General features: G+C 32.8%; 1 protein-coding gene across 1 annotated transcript; it reads right to left on the bottom strand.

The window, feature by feature from the left end:
• Positions 1 to 7,089: 7,089 nt before the first annotated feature.
• LOC106307678 lies at positions 7,090 to 9,624 on the bottom strand. The gene is made up of 11 exons (XM_013744695.1): positions 9,288 to 9,624; positions 9,129 to 9,220; positions 8,859 to 9,052; positions 8,674 to 8,713; positions 8,408 to 8,489; positions 8,258 to 8,335; positions 8,026 to 8,151; positions 7,759 to 7,880; positions 7,632 to 7,671; positions 7,440 to 7,514; positions 7,090 to 7,361 (listed from the first exon to the last, which is right to left on the bottom strand). Exons 1-11 carry the CDS (start codon positions 9,527 to 9,529, stop codon positions 7,217 to 7,219), a joined length of 1,236 nt encoding a protein of 411 aa, XP_013600149.1. The 5' UTR covers positions 9,530 to 9,624; the 3' UTR covers positions 7,090 to 7,216.
• Positions 9,625 to 21,609: the final 11,985 nt, after the last annotated feature.

Here is a 21,609-nt window from a genome sequence, read left to right as displayed (position 1 = left end):
ATCACCCTGATCGAGATGCCCATGAAATTCTCCTTTCCCAGCATAAAGGCGTATGACGGTACCAGCGATCCGGATGATCATGTCGCCTAATACAGACAAAGGATGCTCGATGTAGCACTCCCGAAGGAGTCGCGTGAAGCTACCATGTGCAAGGGATTCAGCTCAACCCTGACCGGACCCGCCTTGCAATGGTACATCAACCTACCCTCCAGATCCATATCCTCCTTCGCTACCCTCAGCGACAAGTTCATGGAGCAATTCGCCAGCAGCAGAGACCTGGAGAAAACCTCTGACCGTCTATACGAAATCCTCCGGCATCCGGCTGAACCCCTGCGAGGCTACATAGCCCGCTTCATTCAAGAAAAGGTGGCCATTACCGGATGCAACATCCCCACTGCAATCTCTGCTTTCAAGAGAGGTTTGCTCCCCGACGGGGACCTTTATAAAGAGCTGACCAAATACAAGTGCAAGACCATGGAAGACGTGCTATCCCGAGCCTGGGCCCAGGTAAAATGGGAAGAAGAGGTCGCCAGTCGCGCTAAGGCACAGCTAAAGCAAGATCCTAAGGCGGTCAGACCGGACCGAACCGAGCGAGACGAGAGACCCTCTCCGAGACCAACCAAAGATTCTGGGATGGGTTTCTGAGTGCATTCAGTCGTACTACATCTATATTTTGTAACTGCACTCGGTATGTAAGAGGTGGTCGTCGATCGACGCTAGAGTAGTCGTGTCGATCGTCGGTTGAGTTTGTCTGTCAATTGGTAGCTGGATCATGGTTTGGATCGATATCTGACTTCCTAATGCGTAAGGGTTTGGGTGGATGAGGGTGTTTAGCTATGAACTCCTCGTGAGTTAGGATCCTTACTGATGTGCATGATGCAACTTCCTCTGTCGATCGATGTTGAGTAACCGGTGTCGATCGATATTCGTCTGTCTCTATCGGTCGATGTTAATATCTTGGCCTCGGTCGACACCAGTGTGAACCGCCAAAACTCATGGAGCTCTCGACTTTGAAGTCCCCTTCCTGAAGCTTCTCCTCTTTAACCACTTGCCAGAAATCATCATATATGATGGTATTCACGTGGTGCTTTAGTGATTCATCTCCTTTACCCTTGATGAAGGCCCCCTGCCTTTTAACAGTTTCTCATGTCTGAACCACTTGTGTCTCCAACTTCCTCACATGTGTATTCAAAGACTCAAACTTTGAATTCAGCTCTATGTAGACAGCATCTATCTTCTCATTGAAGTTCACCATAAACTTCTGCTGACCCTCAAGAACTTGATCAAGCATGGATTCTATCTTGCTCTCTCGAGTCTGTGGTGGTGGATTCTGGTAGAAAAAATTCCATAAGCTCTGTTGCGGCTGTTGTAGTTGCTGCTGAGAGGTTTTTGGTACTGTGAACTCTGGTTGTATCCACTCTTCTGTCCATTACCATAGGAGTTTATGTATCCACTCTGATTCCCAGACTTATGATTCTTAAAACCTGTACCACTGATGAAGTTCACATCCTCCTCTTCATCTCTATCATTGTCGACATCTACAGCTTCTAGCTAACCAGCTTCTTGAACATCGTCCATCTGCTCCTTTCCTAGGGTAGTGGCCGATTTTCTCCTCTCAGAATCAGTGTTCTTGGTGATGTTGTTGGATGCCAAGTTCTCAATAAGTCTCACACTCTCTTTTGGATTCCTAGTGTTGAAGTTTCCATCACTAGTTGAGTCGAGAGCCATCTGATATGCCAGTGCGATGCCTCTGAAGAAAGTGCTGAGCAGCTGCACTTCATTGAATCGATGGTGTGGACAGTCTCTCTGATATGACTTGAATCTGATCCAGGAACTTCTGAATGACTCTGTAGGCTCTTGTGTGAAAGTAGCAATCTTGCTCCTCAAGTCTTCAGCGCGTGCCTCATCAAAAAATTATGCAGGAATGCATTCTTGATGTCGGCTCAGGATGTAAGAGATCATGGTGGTAACTGCTTGAGCCACTGTGAAGCTTCTTCAGAAAGTAAGTACTTGAAGAGCTTGCAAAAGAGATAGTCCTCAGGGACTCCATTTGCTTTAATAGTAGAAACTAGATCCTCGAACCTCTCCAGATTGTCCATAGGATGCTCGTGTGATATAACCCACAGTAGGGTGTCTCCCACGAGTGTAAAATACTGAGGCTTCAACTCAAGGTCTTGCCTCTGAATGGCTGGAGGACGAGTGGCATATCTGTTCTCGTAGTACTGATCTGGCATGTTGTAATCAGTTAATGTCCTCAGTCTAACAGCCTCATCTACAGCTTGAGCAGCTGCATTATCAGCATCAGTATCAAGGATTACAGCCCCCTGATCAACTAACTTTTGACCTGCTGCATTACGTAGATGACCCTCCTGGTCATGCAGGTCTCCATTCGCGTCCTGAATTAGAACTATAGTCGCAACCATGTCTCGCAGCACAGTATCTATCGATGTCCGATGTGAAGTGTTGATCGATGTCGGGTGGGAAGTATTGGTCGACGGAAGAGTAGTCTTGGTCGATGGTTGAGGGCGAGTGTCGGTCGACGAACAAGTGTTGTTTTCGATCGATGCAGTGCGGTTTTCTTTGCGGATTGAGTGTTCTAAGCGTGCAGGATCTGAAAAGAGCAGTGTTTGTTCCTTGTTGCTTCTGGTACTGCTGGACATGCACCTCAAAAACAACAAAAAAAAATTATCATTTTTGCAAGTTACACAAAAACTTAAACTAAACCTAACTAAATAAGATCTAATGGCGATCAAAACTCCCCGGCAATGGCGCCAAATTTGATATCACTCAAATTACCCTAAGGAGTGATTTACTCTCTCAAATAAGAGGTCGAGTTCTAGTACTTATGGATCGAATTCAAAGGGAACTAAGGCACACAAAAGATCTAGTAGTTATGTAGTTAAGCTAGGCAAACATGTTTAAAATAAATAGCAGTGGTGAGCAAGGCAGTCGCTCGGTTGTTTAATTGAGGTTTTAACCAGATTAGAAAAGCATTATACTTAGCGTTTCTATTCAGACAATCAGGATTATAGAGGTATAGTGACTAAGTGTATGTTGGATATTCTAGAACTCAAACTAAGGAATAGTCGATCAACTTCTGTATTTTTAGACTATCTATTGTCTAGGTCTAAGACCTCAGCTGTCGCTTGTTGGTCTTGAAAAAGTGTCGGATCGATACCAATTATGGATTGTCGATCGATAAACCTTTCAGCCCGCCGATCGATGCAACTACTGAGTAGTCGATCGACGTTCCTTCTAGAAAGCTTTACCGCGCGGGTTTGACTCGTTCACTAGGCTTAACTAAATCAGATGTCGCTTATTGTAGCCATCCTAGCACAATGTAAACTAGATCAGACAAAGGACCATGCTTCCGCTTGCCCCCAATTATCTATAGACAAGGTCCTAGTTAGCTACTCTAAAACACATGCATTAAAGAACAGTTCAATTGATTGATATCCTAACAACTTAGAAATTCTATATTTTGGGTTAATCCCTCGTGAATATCTGAACCCTAAATTTAACAAAGAGATCTACTCAAACATAGCTAAGCAATTCATAACAAGATAGTAATAAAATTGCATAGAAGAGATAGGAGTAGAAAAACTTGGAGTTCCGATACTAATCTCTGAATGAGTCTTGGATCTTCTCTCCAAACCTAAGACTCTAAGTATTTTGCTTTGAAAGAAAGTATGAAAGTGTGTGTTGCCTAGAACAATGGCAGAGTACATAAATATTAGGTTAAAACTTGTTAAGGGCAATTTGGTTATTCTTGTGGGACTTGGGTTTTAAGTCGGCTGGAACCAAGTCTGATCTTTGCGCGCTTCGCCGTCGATCGACGATACAAGGTGTGTGTCGATCGATTATCATCTTCAATCGCCGACTGCTGGACTGGTTCGATAGTCAGCTACAGGTCTCTCTCATTTTATCTCCAAAATCACCACTTTCCTCCAAATCACTCCAAAACCTAAAATCATACTAAAAAGACTCCAAAACAACTATAATGTATCTAAGAACACCTATAAACCATGGCTAAAAGTGGGTAAAATCCATGGTATATCAGATTTTGAAGTGTCTGATCCAGATGATGACCAATCATCTAAGCCTACCAACACATTACAGTCTTCTCGAGAGCAGTTTATTGAAAGAATGGATATAGTTGATTATTGTGTAGGCTACAAGTGACGTTAGGTACTACCTCTTATACATTTTCTATACATCTTCTTCTATGCAATAACATTCTAAATATTTTCTATAGGTACAAACAGAAGCTGAACAAGATTGAGATTAGAGAGAAAATGGAACGAGAATGGCGTGTTCAAACTTAAGTTTGTTCGGTTTCGAATTTATAAGGTATTTGAGTTATTTTCGGTTTGTTTTTGTCTATTGTGGTTACTTTGGTTACAAGAAAACTGAACTCAAATAGGATCAATTTAGACATCGGATTTACATGGATCTTGTAAAGCTCCACCGAGCCGATCCAAACCCGATGGGTTCCAAACCGAAACCGTACTGAAAATTTTAAGAACCCAAATGGGACTTTTAAACTCGAATCCAAAAATCGTGAACCCAATTAGACCAAACTGAACCCAAACGCCAATGCCTAAAATAAACTATCAAACTGGTTTATTTCAATGAAATGAAATAAAAATAAACCAACTCTGAGACGGGTCTTACACCACCAATTAGCCAATTTGTTTTGTGAAGTTTAGCGAAGGACTTATCTATATTATTAAAACTGAAGTACAAATTATGTTTGTTTGGAAACATGAATAGCAGTTTAAAAAAAATTGTTTGGAAATATGGATAGTAGTTTAAAAAAAGAGGTTTGTTTGGAAACACAAATAGCAGTATAAAAAAATGGACAAAACTTTGGTTCACCCCTAAGGTGAACCTTTAAATTCACCACCCCTCTTATAACCAATCAAAGTGTCAGCTGGATTATTAATAAAAATATTAATTTTTAAAAAAAAAAAATCAAAAATAATTGAAAAAAGAAAATGATGCCACTGACAAAACCCTAAATCTTAAATTCTAAACCTTAAATCATAAACCCAAACTCTAAACCCTAAATCCTAAACCTAAACTCTAAACCCTTAATCCTAAACCCAAACTCTAAACTCTAAATCCTAAACTCAAACTCTAGATCATAAACCCAAACCTATATCCTAAACCCAAATCTTAAACCATAAACCCAAACCATATATCCTAAACCTGAATCCTAGACCCTAAATCCAAATCGGAAACCCTAAACCCAAAATGTTTGAATTTGGGTTTAGGGTTTACAGTTTGTTTTAGGGTCTAGAATTTGGGTTTTGAGTTTAGAGTTTACAGTTTGGGTTTAGGGTCTAGGATTTGGGTTTACAGTTTGGGTTTAGGGTTTAGGATTTGGATTTATAGTATAGGGTTTGGGTTACTATTTGGGTTTAGGGTATAATGTTTGGGTTTAGTATTTAGAGGTTAGATTTAGATTTAGGATTTAGAATTTATGATTTAGGGTTTTGTTAGGCATCATTTTTTTTCAATTATTTTAAATTTTTTAAATAAAATTTAATATTTTTTAATTAATTATCTAGGTGTCACTTTGATTGGTGGTAAGAGAGGTGGTGAATTTAAAGATTCACCATAGGAGGTAAACCTAAGTTTTGTCCAAAAAAAATATAATGTTGTTTGGAAACATGAATAGCAGTATATTAACAAAAACAAGTAATGACTTATGTTATTAATAAAAATTAGAACGCCATTATATTATGAAAAACTACCTATTTGAATCATCTTTAAAATATACGAAAATGGACTAATCTAAATACCTAAAAACATTTTTTGTCCAAAACAATCATAAAATAAAATTTAATCTTTATATACATATCTCAAATCAAAATAATAATTTAAAGTTGATTTATATCAAAAATTGATTATAAAATATGCATATATTCAAAATCTTATTTTTACTAAAATATTTTCTAATAACCATTATTAAAAATATGTTTTCAATATATTTATGAAAAATACAATAAAAAGGCCAATTTCATATACCAATTTAAATTATGGTTTTTATATTTCATATTAAATTTTTAAAATATAATATATGTGATTATTTATATGATGGTACATATAAAATACTATAAATTATATGATGGCATGTATAAAATACGATTAATTATACGATGACATGTATATATATATGATATATAATAGTGACTAGGGGTGGACGTTCGGGTATCCATACGGGTTCGGTTCGGATCTGTTTGGGTTTCGGGTTTCCGGGGTCAAAGATTTCGGTCCCATTCAGATATTTCTAAATTTTGATTTGAATTCTATTTGGATCTTTGCGGGTTCGGTTTGGGTTCGGATAACACATTTAAATTATTTTAGAATTTTTAAAATTCATTATATACTTTAAATTTCTCAAAATCTATAAATAAAATAATATCTTACATATAAATTTGAATAACATATGTAAGAATAGCTAAACTTCACATATAAACTGGTTTGGTTTAAATATTTGGATCTCAAAATTATTTTAAATATTTTTGGTGTTTTGAGTATACTTTAACTATTTTAGAAATTTATTTTTGACTATCTGTATATATTTTCAAGTATTTAAACCAATTTAAAAGTATCATATATATTTTGGATGTTCTTATATACATTAAATTTAAAAATAATTAATATATATAAGTATATAAATATTTTTCGGATATATTTGGGTATATGAAATACTTTGGTTCGGATCGGATCCGGTTTTTGTTATCTAAGTATCAAAATTTTGAATAATTTAAATATTTAATCAAATTTTAGTTCAGGTTTGGTACTACACTTTCGGATCGGTTCTTCAGATTTGGATTTTTAATCCATCCCTAATATTAACATGAAAAAATTAGCCACATATTTTTTTGAAAAGTACATCCGCGCAGACGCACGAATCAAAATCAAAATCTAGTTCAACTTAAAGGATAACACTTATGGCTGTAGACAAATTTATGATCAGTTGATCTAGCAAACATGTATTTCATAGATAGAAATTGAAGGGTTTGTCTGACGACCAATACTAATTAGATACTTGAGCCAGAAATTCCGAAGTACGGAGGCGAGATCAAAGGGATTAGAATTATATTACATAAACCGATAATTCACAACGTTCAAAAATTATAGAAAAATGATGAGGCAAAAAAGGCTATTATTATGCTAATAATAAGCTAAACAAACAGAAAGGATGTCATTGCGGTTGATCGGGCTCAGGAGGCGGAGATGGCCCAAACTCGAGGTTTGGGTAGACACCCGGTGGCCTCTCTCTGGGTTGAATCGAGAGCAACTGTGTTGAATCACCCACCACATCTGCCCAACCATAGTGCGGCTCGGCCCTTCACCAAAACATGATCCATTAATAAACCTCATACAAATCACAAAAATTTCTTACAGTGTAAATTATTCTCTCTTACTCATAGTATGTTTCTTCGTCCACCACTATGTCCCAGCTTTCTCCTGTCGTACTTTTTCCATACTTGTGAACCTTTCTGCGATCAATGACCTTTATATTAGACCTCGATTGTTTCAAATGCCATTTTGTGTATGTTGTTCATTCATTTAAAAAATAATCAACAATTGAGGGCTTAGTAATCAAAACTCCTTACCCGTTTCCAAAGTGTTCCTCACCCCACGTCCTTGACCAACCTAGACATGTGGGAGAAAATCTGGTTTAGGCAGGATTACAAACATAGCTAAATAAGAGAATTTAAGTAACAAGAAGAAGAAACTGACGGTCGCTATTAGGTGAAACATGCCAAGTCTCCCCCTGCCGCGAACCTATCCCACTGAAAAATTTCTCTTCCCACTTGTCTCCCCACTTTGTCCCCAACTCTGTCTCAGCCCACTTATCTGTCCTGAATAGTTCACCGATAACAAAATATAAAAACCATAAACAAAAGATTAATGTTCCAACTGGGTCAGTAGGATGCTTCTTAATCTTATACGTCTTCTGCCAAAAGTTTAAGACTAGCAAAATAAAATATAGAAGTTAGAGAAAACCATTTGAGAACAGATCCTCTTCCATCATAATGTTCCCCCCACTTTTCCCACCATGACTGCTCATTTAGTCTACCATACTTATGTGCTCCTTTCTCTGTCCATCCTTTAGCGTCGTACTTCTCCCACCTGGTTTTCATTGAATAATAGTTTTAGTCCAGCTTCTCCCTTATATCAAAAGAAAAGTAGACACTGCACGGTAATATATTTACAATTAGTGATGTTATTGACCTACCATTTCTCGTACCAACCAGCATTTTCAGTTCCTGATTTAGCTTGTTTTTGTGCACTCCTTTCAATCCTAGCTAGATTACTGAAGTTCGATAAGAGTGTAAGAATCTAACAATTTAGATACTTTTGGCAAATGGAAGGATAGGATATAGACCTCCACTCATCTTGATGAAGGACTTCTTGCCAAGTTTCCCACCAAGAGTCACCCTCAGCATTTTTACCAGATTTCTCCACGCCTGCAAGAAGTTCACTCATAGAATTGACACACCAGTAAATAATAAGACTAAAAACCATTTTAGCATCCCAATTTGACCAACTCTGAAGAAATGCTTCCAAGTTTCTACCACATATCAAGTCATATCTGATGTTTTTTTTCCAGGAAATGAACAATATCAAGGAGTGTAGGATAGGGAAAAAAACCTAATTCTTTGTATCCGGTCCAGTCACTTTTCTCCCACCACTGTCATGAATACCAATAAATCTAATTAAAAGCGTCCATCTGGGGTGATACTTGATGGGGTTACGAAGATAACCTCATAAGGTTTTCTCACCAAAAAAAACAAGGGAGCTTGTCAAAATTGAAATATAGAAAAAACATTTTGTACCGTTTCAGTCCACTCAGAAGAAGCATCATGAGATCGACCGCCCATCCTAGTCCACCTACATCTGTACCCATTTTCTCCGAGGTCCTGTCCGCTTTCTCTGAACCAAGTACTGCCATCTTCATTAATCCCAGATTCATTCACATTCTCAGTCAACAAATCGATGCCCCAATCCTTTTCATTAGCAATCCCAGTGTCTACAGTTATGGCACTGACAAGGTGAAAACAAGCAACATGACAGGGGAACGCACAAGGACAGAGAAGTTAAGTCACCTCTTTTAGGCGGAGTATCACGGGACTGAGGGCCAGTAAGCCTTGGAGTGCAACGAGGGTAGAACTTTTCCTGCTTGGGCACAAACCGAGACCTGCCACAAACCCCACAATTGATGAACAATTCAAGCCCATCTCTTTGGGAAAAAAAAAGAAACTTACTTGGGAGATGCAAATGGCATTGCGGAGGAAGAAGGTTTGATTCCGGCTCCATGGGCGCTCGTCTTCTGCTCGAAACGCCGTTCCTCCGACTGGCGGATCGGTGCTAGCATATCTGCGCAGCAGCTAAATCGTTTCCGAGTATCAAACCATAGAAGCCTCCTCGTCCACTTTTTCAGGCGCAATTCATGATTACTTGTGCCAACCCCAAATCGAACAAGAGAGACTGCGGAGCTAGCCCCCATTGTTTCACAGACGCGACATTGGACTTGAATTGTAGGACTTTTGGATCCGTGGAAGCTAGCTAGAGAGAGAGAAAAAAAAGTAATGAGTCTGGGAGAAGAGGAACCCCGAGACCCGATTTATATTTGGTTTTTTTTTTTTTGGGATTCTTCTCAATGCTCCGTCCAAATGTTTAAAAATACATTTATAACCCTAGAATAAAATACTACATTCATTAAAAGTAAAAGAGAAAAAGACAAAAATAGCGCTAAATCAAGTTTTTGTTCCCAAACTAGCATTTAAGGTCAAAAGTCACAAAAATAGATGCTTAATGTTTTATCAAAAGTCACAAACTTAGGGTTTAAAGTTAAAGGGTGGGGTTTAAGATTTAGGATTTAGGGTTTAGGGTTTAGAGTTTAGGGTTTAGGGTTTAGGGTTTAGGGTTTAGAAATGAGGTTTTGGGATAAGATTTCAAATTTTGAAAAAAAAAAAAAATTTCAAAAGATAAAATGCTTTTTTGGCCATTTTAGTTTTTGAGGGCTATTTTTGTGATATAAACTTAGAAAGGTACTATTTTAGAGATTTGTCCAAAGTAAAATACATTTATAACCCACATCCCCTGTTCGAAAACGCGCTCAAGGCGGCCGATTCCGCAGCGGTGAAGCGCTTGGCGGCCTCTTACCGTCCCGATTTTGGTCTGTTCGAGACAAAACTCGGATCTATGAGAAAAATCACCATTTCTTTCATTTTAATGTAGATTCAGTGATATTTGATAGATTTATCATTATTTGTTACAAACTAAAAGCTAAAAGAAGAAGAGAAGGAGTTAAATCAGTGAAAAAAATGGCTGCCGTTCTCAGAAAAATAATAGGTCTAAAGGAAGGAGACGATTACGAAATTACGCTTTTAGCCTTCATTAAAAGGAAAAAAAAATAATAAAAGGGACGAAAAATGGCAATTTTGATATTCGAACTCAGGTACCTCACGAAATATAACCAATCCTTTACCAACTCAGCCGATACATATCATTGTATTCTCTTTGCAAATATATTATTTATCTATAAAATAAAGAAAAAGCTTAAAAACTAGGTCTCGTGTAATTTCCGAATACTCTCCGATTTTTCGTTAACTCGCTAGGCGTAGACTAACCGCCCGACTAGCGCCTAGCGTAGTTCTGAACAGGACCCACATCTAAGGAAGAAATTGTGAAAAATATCATATTTATTAAGGGTATAATATATTTATAATCATAAGGTTAACTAATATAGACTTAGGATTTAGAGTTGAGAGATGAAGTATGGTTTTTGGAATGTAAAATTTAGGATTATAATAAATATATAAATAAATACTTAAAAAATATTTTAAAAATAGTTTCAAAAATATTTTTCGATTTTCAAAAAGAAATATTTTTTTTTTTAAAAAAAAAGAAAAAATAAAGGTTTCATAAAAAAGTATTCAAAAAAAATTGTAAAAATTAGAATTTGAAAAACTATAATGCGAAAACATAAAAAAAATTCTTTTTCTTTTTATTTTTATTTTTTATTTATTTAAATAATTATATATATATATAAAACAAGGGTATAAGAGTTTTTTACCACTTAATGAAGAACATATTTTTGAAAATATCTCTTTAGTGGTGGTAAACATGAATAGTGGTACTAAAATAGTGATAAACATCAAAAAAATCCCCTTTTTAATTGAAAATAAAAATGGGCAAATATCATTAATATTTTCTTTTAAGTTTTTGTTTATTAAATAGTCTTCAAAAATCTAAGGGACCAAAATAAAATTTATCAAAAAGGTAAAAGATAGTAATGTTCTTATTAAATTAATATTTAATATTTAAAATAATTTTTAAATAGTTTTTTTTTTACGTCAAACTGTCATTCTATTACTCAAACTTGAGGTGGCCTGGATAACCAGACTGGAATAGAACAATTGTAACTCCCTATGGAAAGATCTAGCAGTCTTAGCTAAAAAGTCTGAAATTTGATTGCGCGCTCGTGGAACATGAATGATGTTGAAATTCGGGAAGCATATCTATAGCGTCTCTATCCTCTCCAATTCTGTCGCAAAGCTTGGCCAAGCATGAGGTTCTTTTATCATTGCAATCAGCTCCTTACAGTCTATCCCAAAGCTCTGACATGTTGAGTGCTGAAGCATATTCTCCAATGCCCACCGCAATGCTTCTACTTCCGAATGCAAGGCTGATTCGTGTCGAGTGAAATTTCTTGTCCCCATGAGCTGAATGTTCCCACCACTGTCCATCTAAACCCATCCACATCCACTAAAATTGGCAGAGGCTGTCCAAGATCCATCTAACAAGCAAATATTACCTAAGCTTACGACTTGGGGATTCTCAATATTGTTATCTTGTACCACTGGTTGTACCACTTCGTTCGCATCAAACCAGGCTTGACATTCACTTTCTGCATACCGAACTAACTCCAAAGGATCTCTGTATATCCCCCTGAACAGTTTATCATTCCTAGCCTTCCAAATATACCAGATTATCCAGAGAAAATGGTACATGTCTTGTTATGGCTCGATAATATTGTTTCTCCTCCAGAATAGGTAGTCCATATTTGTGTAGACACTTGGTACTGGAAATACATCTGGCTTGTTGGAGTTGCTGATAAGGACCAAACTTGTAGAGCTGGCGGACATTCAAAAATGGCATGGGTTACAGATTCTTATAATTCTCCACATCTTGGGCAGTAGTTATCACATCTCATATTGCGTATTGCTAAGTTACTTGTTACTGCCACATGACCAGTTAACAACTGCCATATAAGATGACATATCTTCGTAGGCGCCTTTAACTTCCAAGCAAAGGCTTGAAGCTTGGTGATACTCGGCTCCAAGACCTCCTTCTCTTCCTCCGTCTTCAATAAATTCTGGGCCACCCAATATCCAGATTTAACCGTGTATTGGTCATTCCTTGTGTAGCTCCAGCAGAAAGTATCACGATGATGAGTTTAGCTTATGGCCAAACTTCTTACGAGTGGTATGTCATCAAGATTGACATAGTTCTCCAATAGTCCAAGATCCCAATTCTTTGATGCCTGATTAATGAGATCGATGACTCTCATATTGGGATGCATAACTGGCGCAACAGTGATAGCTGGCCTCGCAGGGGTGGTTGGAATCCACGTATCCTCCCACACCTTAACGTCATAACCTGAGTGTATCTTCTGTCTGATTCCCAGTAGTAACAACTTCCTTGCAGCAGAAATGCTAGTCCACACATAGGATGAGCTACTAGCAGAGTTTACTCTTAGTGGCGAACTTAATATGAAGTATCTTCCCCTCAAGACCCCGGCAACCAATGAGTCTGGAGACTGAACTAGCCTCCATAATTGTTTTGCCAACAGTGCCAGATTGAACTCATGGATCATACGAAACCCAATCCCACCCTCCTCTCTTGGTAAACATACTTTTTCCCATTTCACCCAGTGTATTCCTCTTTTTGGTGGATTTGAACTCCACCAGAGTTGTGCAATGGCACTATCAAGGTTTTCACATATCTCCAAAGGGAGTAGGAAAGTAGACATGACGTAAGTCGGAAGAGCTAGCAGAATAGATTTTATCAATACTTCCTTCCCTCTTTTTGAGAGCCATCTACATGTCCATCCATTTACTCAGTGCATCAACTTATCCTTGAGAAATGCAAACAATTTGCACTTGGAGCCACTTATGTCTTCCGGGATACCTAAATAGGTTCCCATTCCTCCTTCATGTTTAAAGGGAAATTTCATGTTTACCACTTTCATGGTACTATTATTTATTTTTACCACCTTTAAAGGAATATTTTGAAAAATATATTTTTCATTAAGTGGCAAAAGACTATTATATCATTGTTTGCTATATATATATATAATAAATAATTATTTAAATTTAAAAAATTACGTTTTCGAATTATATTTTTTCAAATTCAAACTTTTTTATTATTTTTTATTATTTTTTTCGAAAAACAATTTCTTCAAAATTTCTATTTGAAAATCTAAAATTATGTTGAAAATATATATTTTTTTAATTATATTTTTTAAGTATTTATTTATATATTTATTAGAATCATAAATTTCACATTTCAAAAACCTTATCCCACCCCTTAACTCTAAATAATGAGTCTGGATTAGTTAACCCTAAGGGTATAAATGTCTTTTACTTTTCATTAAACGTGAAGGTAAAAGTAGTTACCGTAAACATGAAAAATAGTATTCTAAATGTGGTATTTGTGGCAATTCCCGGATATTTTATCCAGTACAATGGACTTAAAATTTGGTTCCAATAACTTCTGCCAAGATCTCGGGCGCCAACCCCATTGTCAGATTTAAAATTCGAGTGACTGGCTGAGTACTTTGTACAAGATCGACTTAACCAATCCATAAAAGATATGGGAAATACCTTCTTCAGGAATCATCGTTTCAACCTCTTGAGCAATACACTTTATTCATAAGATCCTCTCTTTACAAAAGAATGAATCCAGTTTTTCTTACACGATATAGATTATTTTCTTAAGCCGTAGCTAGATTAAGAGATCTCTTTCTTCATTTCAGGATTTAGAGTTAATCTTTTTCACTTTAAAGGTCCATCTTACAAAACCGATATTTTACTATTCGAACCATAAAACATCTCATAAGCTTTTACTATGGTTCTCTGAAAAATATTTTTTATCCGATGAAGTTTTGTGGATTCTATAGGTTACAAAATTATATACTTGAGTGGAAAGTCTACAAGAAGATGAAGTGCAAGTAGAGATTGTAGTGTCAATTTTCTTATCTTGAAAAAGTCACTGATGCTGGTACGTCAAGAAATGGATTTGAAAGAGATATGCTGACATACTTCACAAGTTGAGTAATACTAATGCATATGCTAAAGACGATCACCATGACTGATGCTTGAGTTCTAAAATGCACTCAAAACGGGAAATATTGTTAGCGCAGATTTTCAATGAGTTTTTGAAGTTTCTCATCTAAAATGTTGATAAGTTTGAATATCTTATTGAACGACATGTACTACGCAAAAATACTCTCAACAAAAATAGAATTGGAGCTAGAGTGACCAATTGAAGATGAGAGATTAGAATAGTTGCATGACGTGAGTGAAGATGCAGAGTTTTGACGTACAACTTGTACCAGTTTGGAAGTTCAGCAGGATCTCTTGCAACGAAATAGAACAATGGAAAGATTGAGCTGGATATGAGTTGCTGACTTAGAGACTGGAGATGGAGCCAAGCTACAGGTAAAGTACATGTTACTTGAAGCCAAGCAACAGAATAAAATTCATTAGTTTGTAATTATTTTTAACCCCAAATATCCGGGTTCAATTCCTCTTTGACACTATTTCATCTTATTTCTGTTACAAAAATAATTCACAAGAAAAAGATTTCCAAAATACTTTGTACAAGATTTAGAAATATCTCATAAGAAAGATTAAGAATATATCTTCGTTGGGAAGTTGATTAGGGTTATCCACAAAATATATACGGGATATAAATAGATTATGGGGATATTTGTATTGAGCTTAATAGACAAAAAGATTTTTAATAAATCGTATGATGAGTGAAACACAAATAACTAAAGAAGAGAGAATTTTTTGGAGTATGTATTACATCATATAAACATTTGAGGCTAGTGTTTTCTTGTTAAGTGATACTTGTAAACTTACATTAAAACTCTTATGTACATATTTATTAATTTGTAGATTTTTTTCTGTTTATTTTAAGTAGTACTTTTTGACGTTGTATTTATACCACTTTCTATATCAGACATGTTTTGTACTTTGAGAATATATATTTTCTTATCAAGTTTTCCGCCTTCTACACGTCTTTTCGTTTCTATAATATTTGTTTTTAGAAATCGAAAAATCCTTAAACAATAGACCTATAAACGATAGTTATAAATTTTAAATAGAATATATTACTTTTTCTTATCAAGTTTTCCGGCATCTACACGTCTTTTTGTTCGTAAAATATTTCTTTTAATAATCAAAACATCCTTAAGCAATGTATAAGACTATCTACAGTGGACATGTTAGAAATATTCAACTTTTGAATACTGTACAGTGAGCTTGTTTAATTTTTTGAGAAACCAACGTGGATTAAACTGTTGAAATTTTCTTTTGGTGGATCTGCTTTGCCATGTGGCATATTATAATTGATAGAAATGTTAGAAGCGTGTTGGCACGCATGCGCAGACATATCTTTATTTAAGTTATACAAAAAATTTGGATAATCAAATTTTAAGTGGTTAACTAGATTTTTTGTTTTTTATCTCTATCCAATACTTTTAACTCATTTATTTTATAATAAATTATTTTTAAAAAATAAATTATATCAAAGTTCATATTTGTTTTACGATTTATAAATAGAGATTACTTTTATTTCATTTGTATATAGAAAAAACTCATTTTTCATCAATAATCAATTATTCTGATGTTTTAAACATTTTTTCTTGTTAAATAGATCCTAATAATTATTATTTGACAAAAATCTCAACAACTATCATTTACAATCAAAATATATGAATAAGTAGTCATTATATAGAAAAATATAAAAATATGAAATAAAAATAGTGGGGTAAGGTGTAGAATTTTATTAAACAAAACTATTGTAGAGATTAAAAATAAAGTGGATGTTGAATTATTAGGTGGAAGAGAGAGAAAATGATATGAAATGCTAAAAAAAAAAATTAGGGTGTTGAATATAGTAAACCATTGTACATAGTCTAAACAATAATAATAAATTTAAACAACATATATTTAGGATCTATTTTTAGTTCACCATCTAGGGTAAACCTATAATTTCACTAACCAATAATAGTTAGCACCTTATATTCAATTTTTAGCACCTTATATTCAATTTTTTTTAAGAAACAAAATAATAAAAATTTACCAAGTCATATTAAGTTTTAAAAATAAAAAAGCAAGAATCAAGAAACAATAGTAGTAGCTGCAAAAAAAAATTGTTTTTAACATTGCTAACGCCGTCAACAAGACCGTAATCTCAAACTCTTGGATAAATCCTAAACTTTTGGGTAAATCTTAAACCCTTGGATAAATCATAAACCCTTTGATAAATCCTAAACTCTAAGATTTAGGGTTTATGATTTAGATTTTTGCTGATGACGTTTAGGGTATATTGTTTAGGATTTCTTATTTAGTGTTTATGATTTAAAGTTTAGGATATACCCAAGAGTTCAGGGTTTACACAAAAGTTTTGGGTTTAGTGTTTATGATTTAGAGTTTACTGTTTTTCTGACGGCATTAACAATCTTAAAAAAATATTTTTTTCAGCTATTACTATTTTTTATTTAACTTTACTTTTTTTATTTTAAAAACGTCATATGATTTGGCAAGATTTTGTTTCTTTTTAAGAAAAAAACTTGAATACGAAGTGGCAAGCTATTATTGGTTGGTGAATCTACAGGTTCACCCCCTTGCCACCTCATATTCAGTTTTAGAAAAAAAAGAAACATTAATCTACAGGTTCACCCTCTTGAAAAAGTATGTTTTAATTTAATTTAAAATAAATTAAAACAATAATTTTAAAAGATATGTAAACTATTATTAGTTTTAATTAAAAACATTTGGTTGAATGAGTTAGTGTTTGATAAAATAGTTACCATTTTCCTAAACAAATGTTTTTATATTTACCTTAACCAAATTTATCCTTAGTTTTAAAGAGATAAATCATACTGTATATTAATTGAGAAGCCACTTAGTTGACTTTTGATTATGTGTCTTTAATAGGTTAAGTTTTTAAAAATAGTTATAATTGACATTTATTAGTTATTATTTTAATCAGATCTAAAAATAAAAGGTAACTCTAGAACTAATTAATACAAATTACCAAATAACACAAATGATATTACAAATAATGACTTATTGTAACTAATTGTAGAATTAGAGAAAGAATATATATGTTTTATCAATTTCTTTATTTATCAATTAGTTATATATAATTAAATAAAATACTTTAGCATTTTTTATAGAAATAAAATTAATTGTTATATATTATTATATAAAAGAATTATATTTGTAGGCAAGGAATTATTATAATTTTTATGTTTTTAAAGCACACACAAAACCTTTTACAAAGAGAAAAAGACAAAAATAGCACTAAATCAAGTTTTTGTTCTCAAACTAGCACTCAAGGTCAAAAGTCACAAAAATAGCACTTAATGTTTTATCAAAAGTCACAAACTTAGGGTTTAGAGTTAAAGGGTGGGGTTTAGGATTTAGGGTTTAGGGTTTAGGGTTTAGGGTTTAGGGTTTAGGGTTTAGGGTTTAGGGTTTAGGGTTTAGGGTTTAGGGTTTAGGGTTTAGGGTTTAGGGTTTAGGGTTTAGGGTTTAGGGTTTAGGGTTTAGGGTTTAGGGTTTAGGGTTTAGGGTTTAGGGTTTAGGGTTTAGGGTTTAGGGTTTAGGGTTTAGGGTTTAGGGTTTAGGTTTTAGGGTTTAGAGTTTAGGGTTTAGGGTTTAGAGTTTAGGGTTTAGGGTTTAGAGTTGAGAAATGAGGTTTTGGGGATAAGATTTCAAATTTTGAAAAATAAAAAAATTAAAATTTTCAAAGGATAAACTTAGAAAGGTGCTATTTTGGTCATTTTAGTTTTTGAGTGCTATTTTTGTGATATAAACTTAGAAAGGTGTTATTTTGGAGATTTGCCCTTTTACAAAAGATCATTCATGATAAAAGTCTCTGATCATTGTATTGGTCATATTAGAGTTACACAAAAAACACACTTTTTTTTGTATTCTTGAGACCTACAGATATAAAGTAATTCTACAACCAATTATCTGAATTAATTATAATATTCTTTTTTGTAAGAAAAAGATTTTTAATTACTAAGGTTTATGTTTTTGAACTATTTTAAATCTTACATATCTTCTAAAAATATATACTGAAATTTTTGATTATCCAAATATTTGAAATTAAAAATTAAAATTTTAAATTTTAAATTTCTAATTATTATTCAAAAATTATAACAGTGTAGATAATACATATTTCATTATATAATATAACTACTCGTAAAATTATGGCAAACACCTAGTAATAAGAATTTGCCAAGTCATATTAAGTTTTTAAAATAAAAAGGTAAAAATAAATAAAAAATAGTAGTAAGTGTAAAAAAGAAAACCTTTTTAACATTGTTAACACGGCTAGAAAAACACTAAACCCTAAACTTTTGGATAAATTCTAAATTTTTGTGTAAATCCTAATCTCTTGGGTAACCCCCTAAGCCTTTGGATAAACTCTAGACACTTGGGTAAATTCTAAATTCTAGAGTTTAGAGTCTAGGGTTTAGAGCTTTGGTTATAACGTTTAGAGTTTAGTGTTTAGGAATTAGTTTTTATTGTTTATAAAGTTAGAGTTTAAGATTTATTTACGAGTTTAGAATTTATCCAAGAGTTCAGAATTTATCCAAGAGTTTATTTATTTTTACTTTTTATTTAAAATTATAATATGATTTGGGAAGATTTTGTTTAAAAAAAAATTAAATATAAAATGGCAACTATTATGAACCTACAGGTTCGTCTTAAAGGATGGACCTACATGTTCATAAGAATCTCATGGAGTGAACCTAAGAAAAACTTTATATCTAGTGGCTTAGAAATGTAAAAGTATTATTTATGGAAACTGAAGATTTACATCTAAGCTCAAGTAACGATGAAAGGCGGTGATCCAAATTTGACCACTAAACCAATATTTGAACTGACCAAGTAAAAGAAAATGTTAGTTACGCTGAGAGAAGCGAATGAAGTGAAAAAAGTAACTTTATTTGAGAGTGTAAACTGTAAAGGAAAAAGTCACCAACGAATGAAAAAAAAAAAAATTGTCAAAAATACTACATTCATAGTATCATTTTTCATGTTTATACTAACTATTTTTATTCTTTTTTTTAGCGAAGAAAAAAAATGTTTATAACCATATGGTTAACTAATCTAGACTTATGATTTAGAGTTGAGGGGTGAAATAGGGTTTTTCGAATGTGAAATTTAGGATTCTAATAAATATATAAATAAATATTTAAAATATATTAAAAAATTTTAAAAAATAGTTTCAAACATAATTTTCGAGTTTAAAAAGAATTTATGAAAAACAAAATTCGATTTTTTTTTAAAAAAAATTATAAAAAGTTCGAATTTGAAAAATATAATTCGAAAACATAAAAAAAAATATTTTTGTATTTTTTTATTTATTAAATAATTATTTATTATATATATATATATATAGAGAACAATAATATAAGAGTCTTTTGTCTTTTAAAGAAAAAGTATTTTTGAAAATATTTCTTTAGTAGTGGTAATTATGGATAAAGATACCATGAAAGTGGTAAACAAGAAAATTCCTCCAAAAGAAATACGAAAACATCGATTATAAAATAAAAGCGAAATTGTTAGAAATTTATATATGTCTTTGACGAGTCGTCGATTTAAGATGCAAGATTATGGAGCCCCCATGATTAAAGTAAAATAAATTATCTTAAAGCTTTCCAAATACCACAAACAAGGATGTTACATAAATATGGTCAGTAATGTTTCACTAAAATTAGATTATTGAATCATCTATTATTAATTTTGGAGCATTACAACATGTTTTCATAGTCACATGTCATTATTAGGATAATTCTTAGAATCCATAGAAAATAAATTGGTCAATATAAATATACATTATGTTTTTATTAAACTAACTATCAAATTGATTAGTAGTGTACAAAAAATATTATCAATTTTTTCCTTAAATAAAAGGTACGGGATTACATAATATGATTAACATATATTTGACAGTTAATGATTATGAATAATATATATTTGATAACAATTTTTGTATCCTCTCTCTTTTTGTTTAATTTTATATTATTAAAATAAATTAAACAATCACGTTAAGCATATAATAAAAAAATTATTATTTTCTTATATATTATATTAATTTTTTTAAAACGACTATAAATTACTAAAAAATAGTTAAAGTTCCACATTGAGAATTTTGTAATCAATGGTTTAACCTTTTTTCGTTTAAGCTAGATAGAAATGATCATAAATCGTATGAATATAAAGTCTCATTAATAGATATTCATATTATATATATATATTAATATTATTTAAATTAAATTATATACTATCTAACAATATATAAGTGTGTTAATTATTGTTAAAAGCTTATATAAGAATTTTAATAAAATCACAAGAGTAGGAAGTGTCAATAATAAATATTATATTAAAATATACTATATATCTTTGTAATATCACTAAAGTTTAATTATATACCATATAAAGTAAATAAAATGATTGTTTTGATTTATTTACCAAAAACATAATTGTAAATAAATAAAAAGTATTGGTTTTGATTTATGTGATTACTCTAATGCATATACTTTTATTTATAGAAATTATTTTTTAAATAGGTGGTTTCTAATATATTATTTGTTCCTGATAATCCGAGAAATATACTTCTTCAAATCGAAGTGATTTTTAATATTAGGAGAACTATATATATACATATATATATATACACATATACATATGTATATTCTTTCATTCAGATTAAATATTTTTGTCTTTATTTTTATTCCTATAAATCTTTTAATAAAATATCATGACAAGATTCCAATCAGCTACTCTTGAGTTTGTTCGAAGAATGAGATATTTGATCATTCGTCTAATATTTGTTTTAAAATAACTCATGTTTTTTTTGAAACGTTTTTTTTCCTATTCACCCTAGAAGTTCGAGTTATTCACAAAAATACCATTATTTTTTTCTTTCTTTTTCAAAATGACTTTTTTACTTTATAATCCTCATATTTACCAAGTATTTACAATATTGCCATTACATCAATACACCAACCACCATGAATAACCAATTTGAAGCTCTTAATGCACCAAAGTTTAAATTTTTACTCTTCATATCTCACTACTTATACACATAAATCACATCTCTTTCGCTTTCTCTTTTAATTCATCCAAAAAACCGAGATTTTGATTCTAAGCTTTCTAAGGTTCATAGAGTTATTGAAGCTCATGATTCTTGGTCGTTAACGACTTGGTAATTTTTGTAGTGAAATTCTGGGTGTCTGGAGAAGCTAAGCAAGTCATCTCACAGGTT

The sequence above is a fragment of the Brassica oleracea genome, chromosome C8 (assembly GCF_000695525.1).
Source record: "Brassica oleracea var. oleracea cultivar TO1000 chromosome C8, BOL, whole genome shotgun sequence".
In the NCBI taxonomy this organism is placed as follows: Eukaryota; Viridiplantae; Streptophyta; class Magnoliopsida; order Brassicales; family Brassicaceae; genus Brassica; species Brassica oleracea.
The sequence above is the reverse complement of the archived record's forward strand: the minus strand, read 5'-3'. Positions and strand labels throughout refer to the sequence as shown.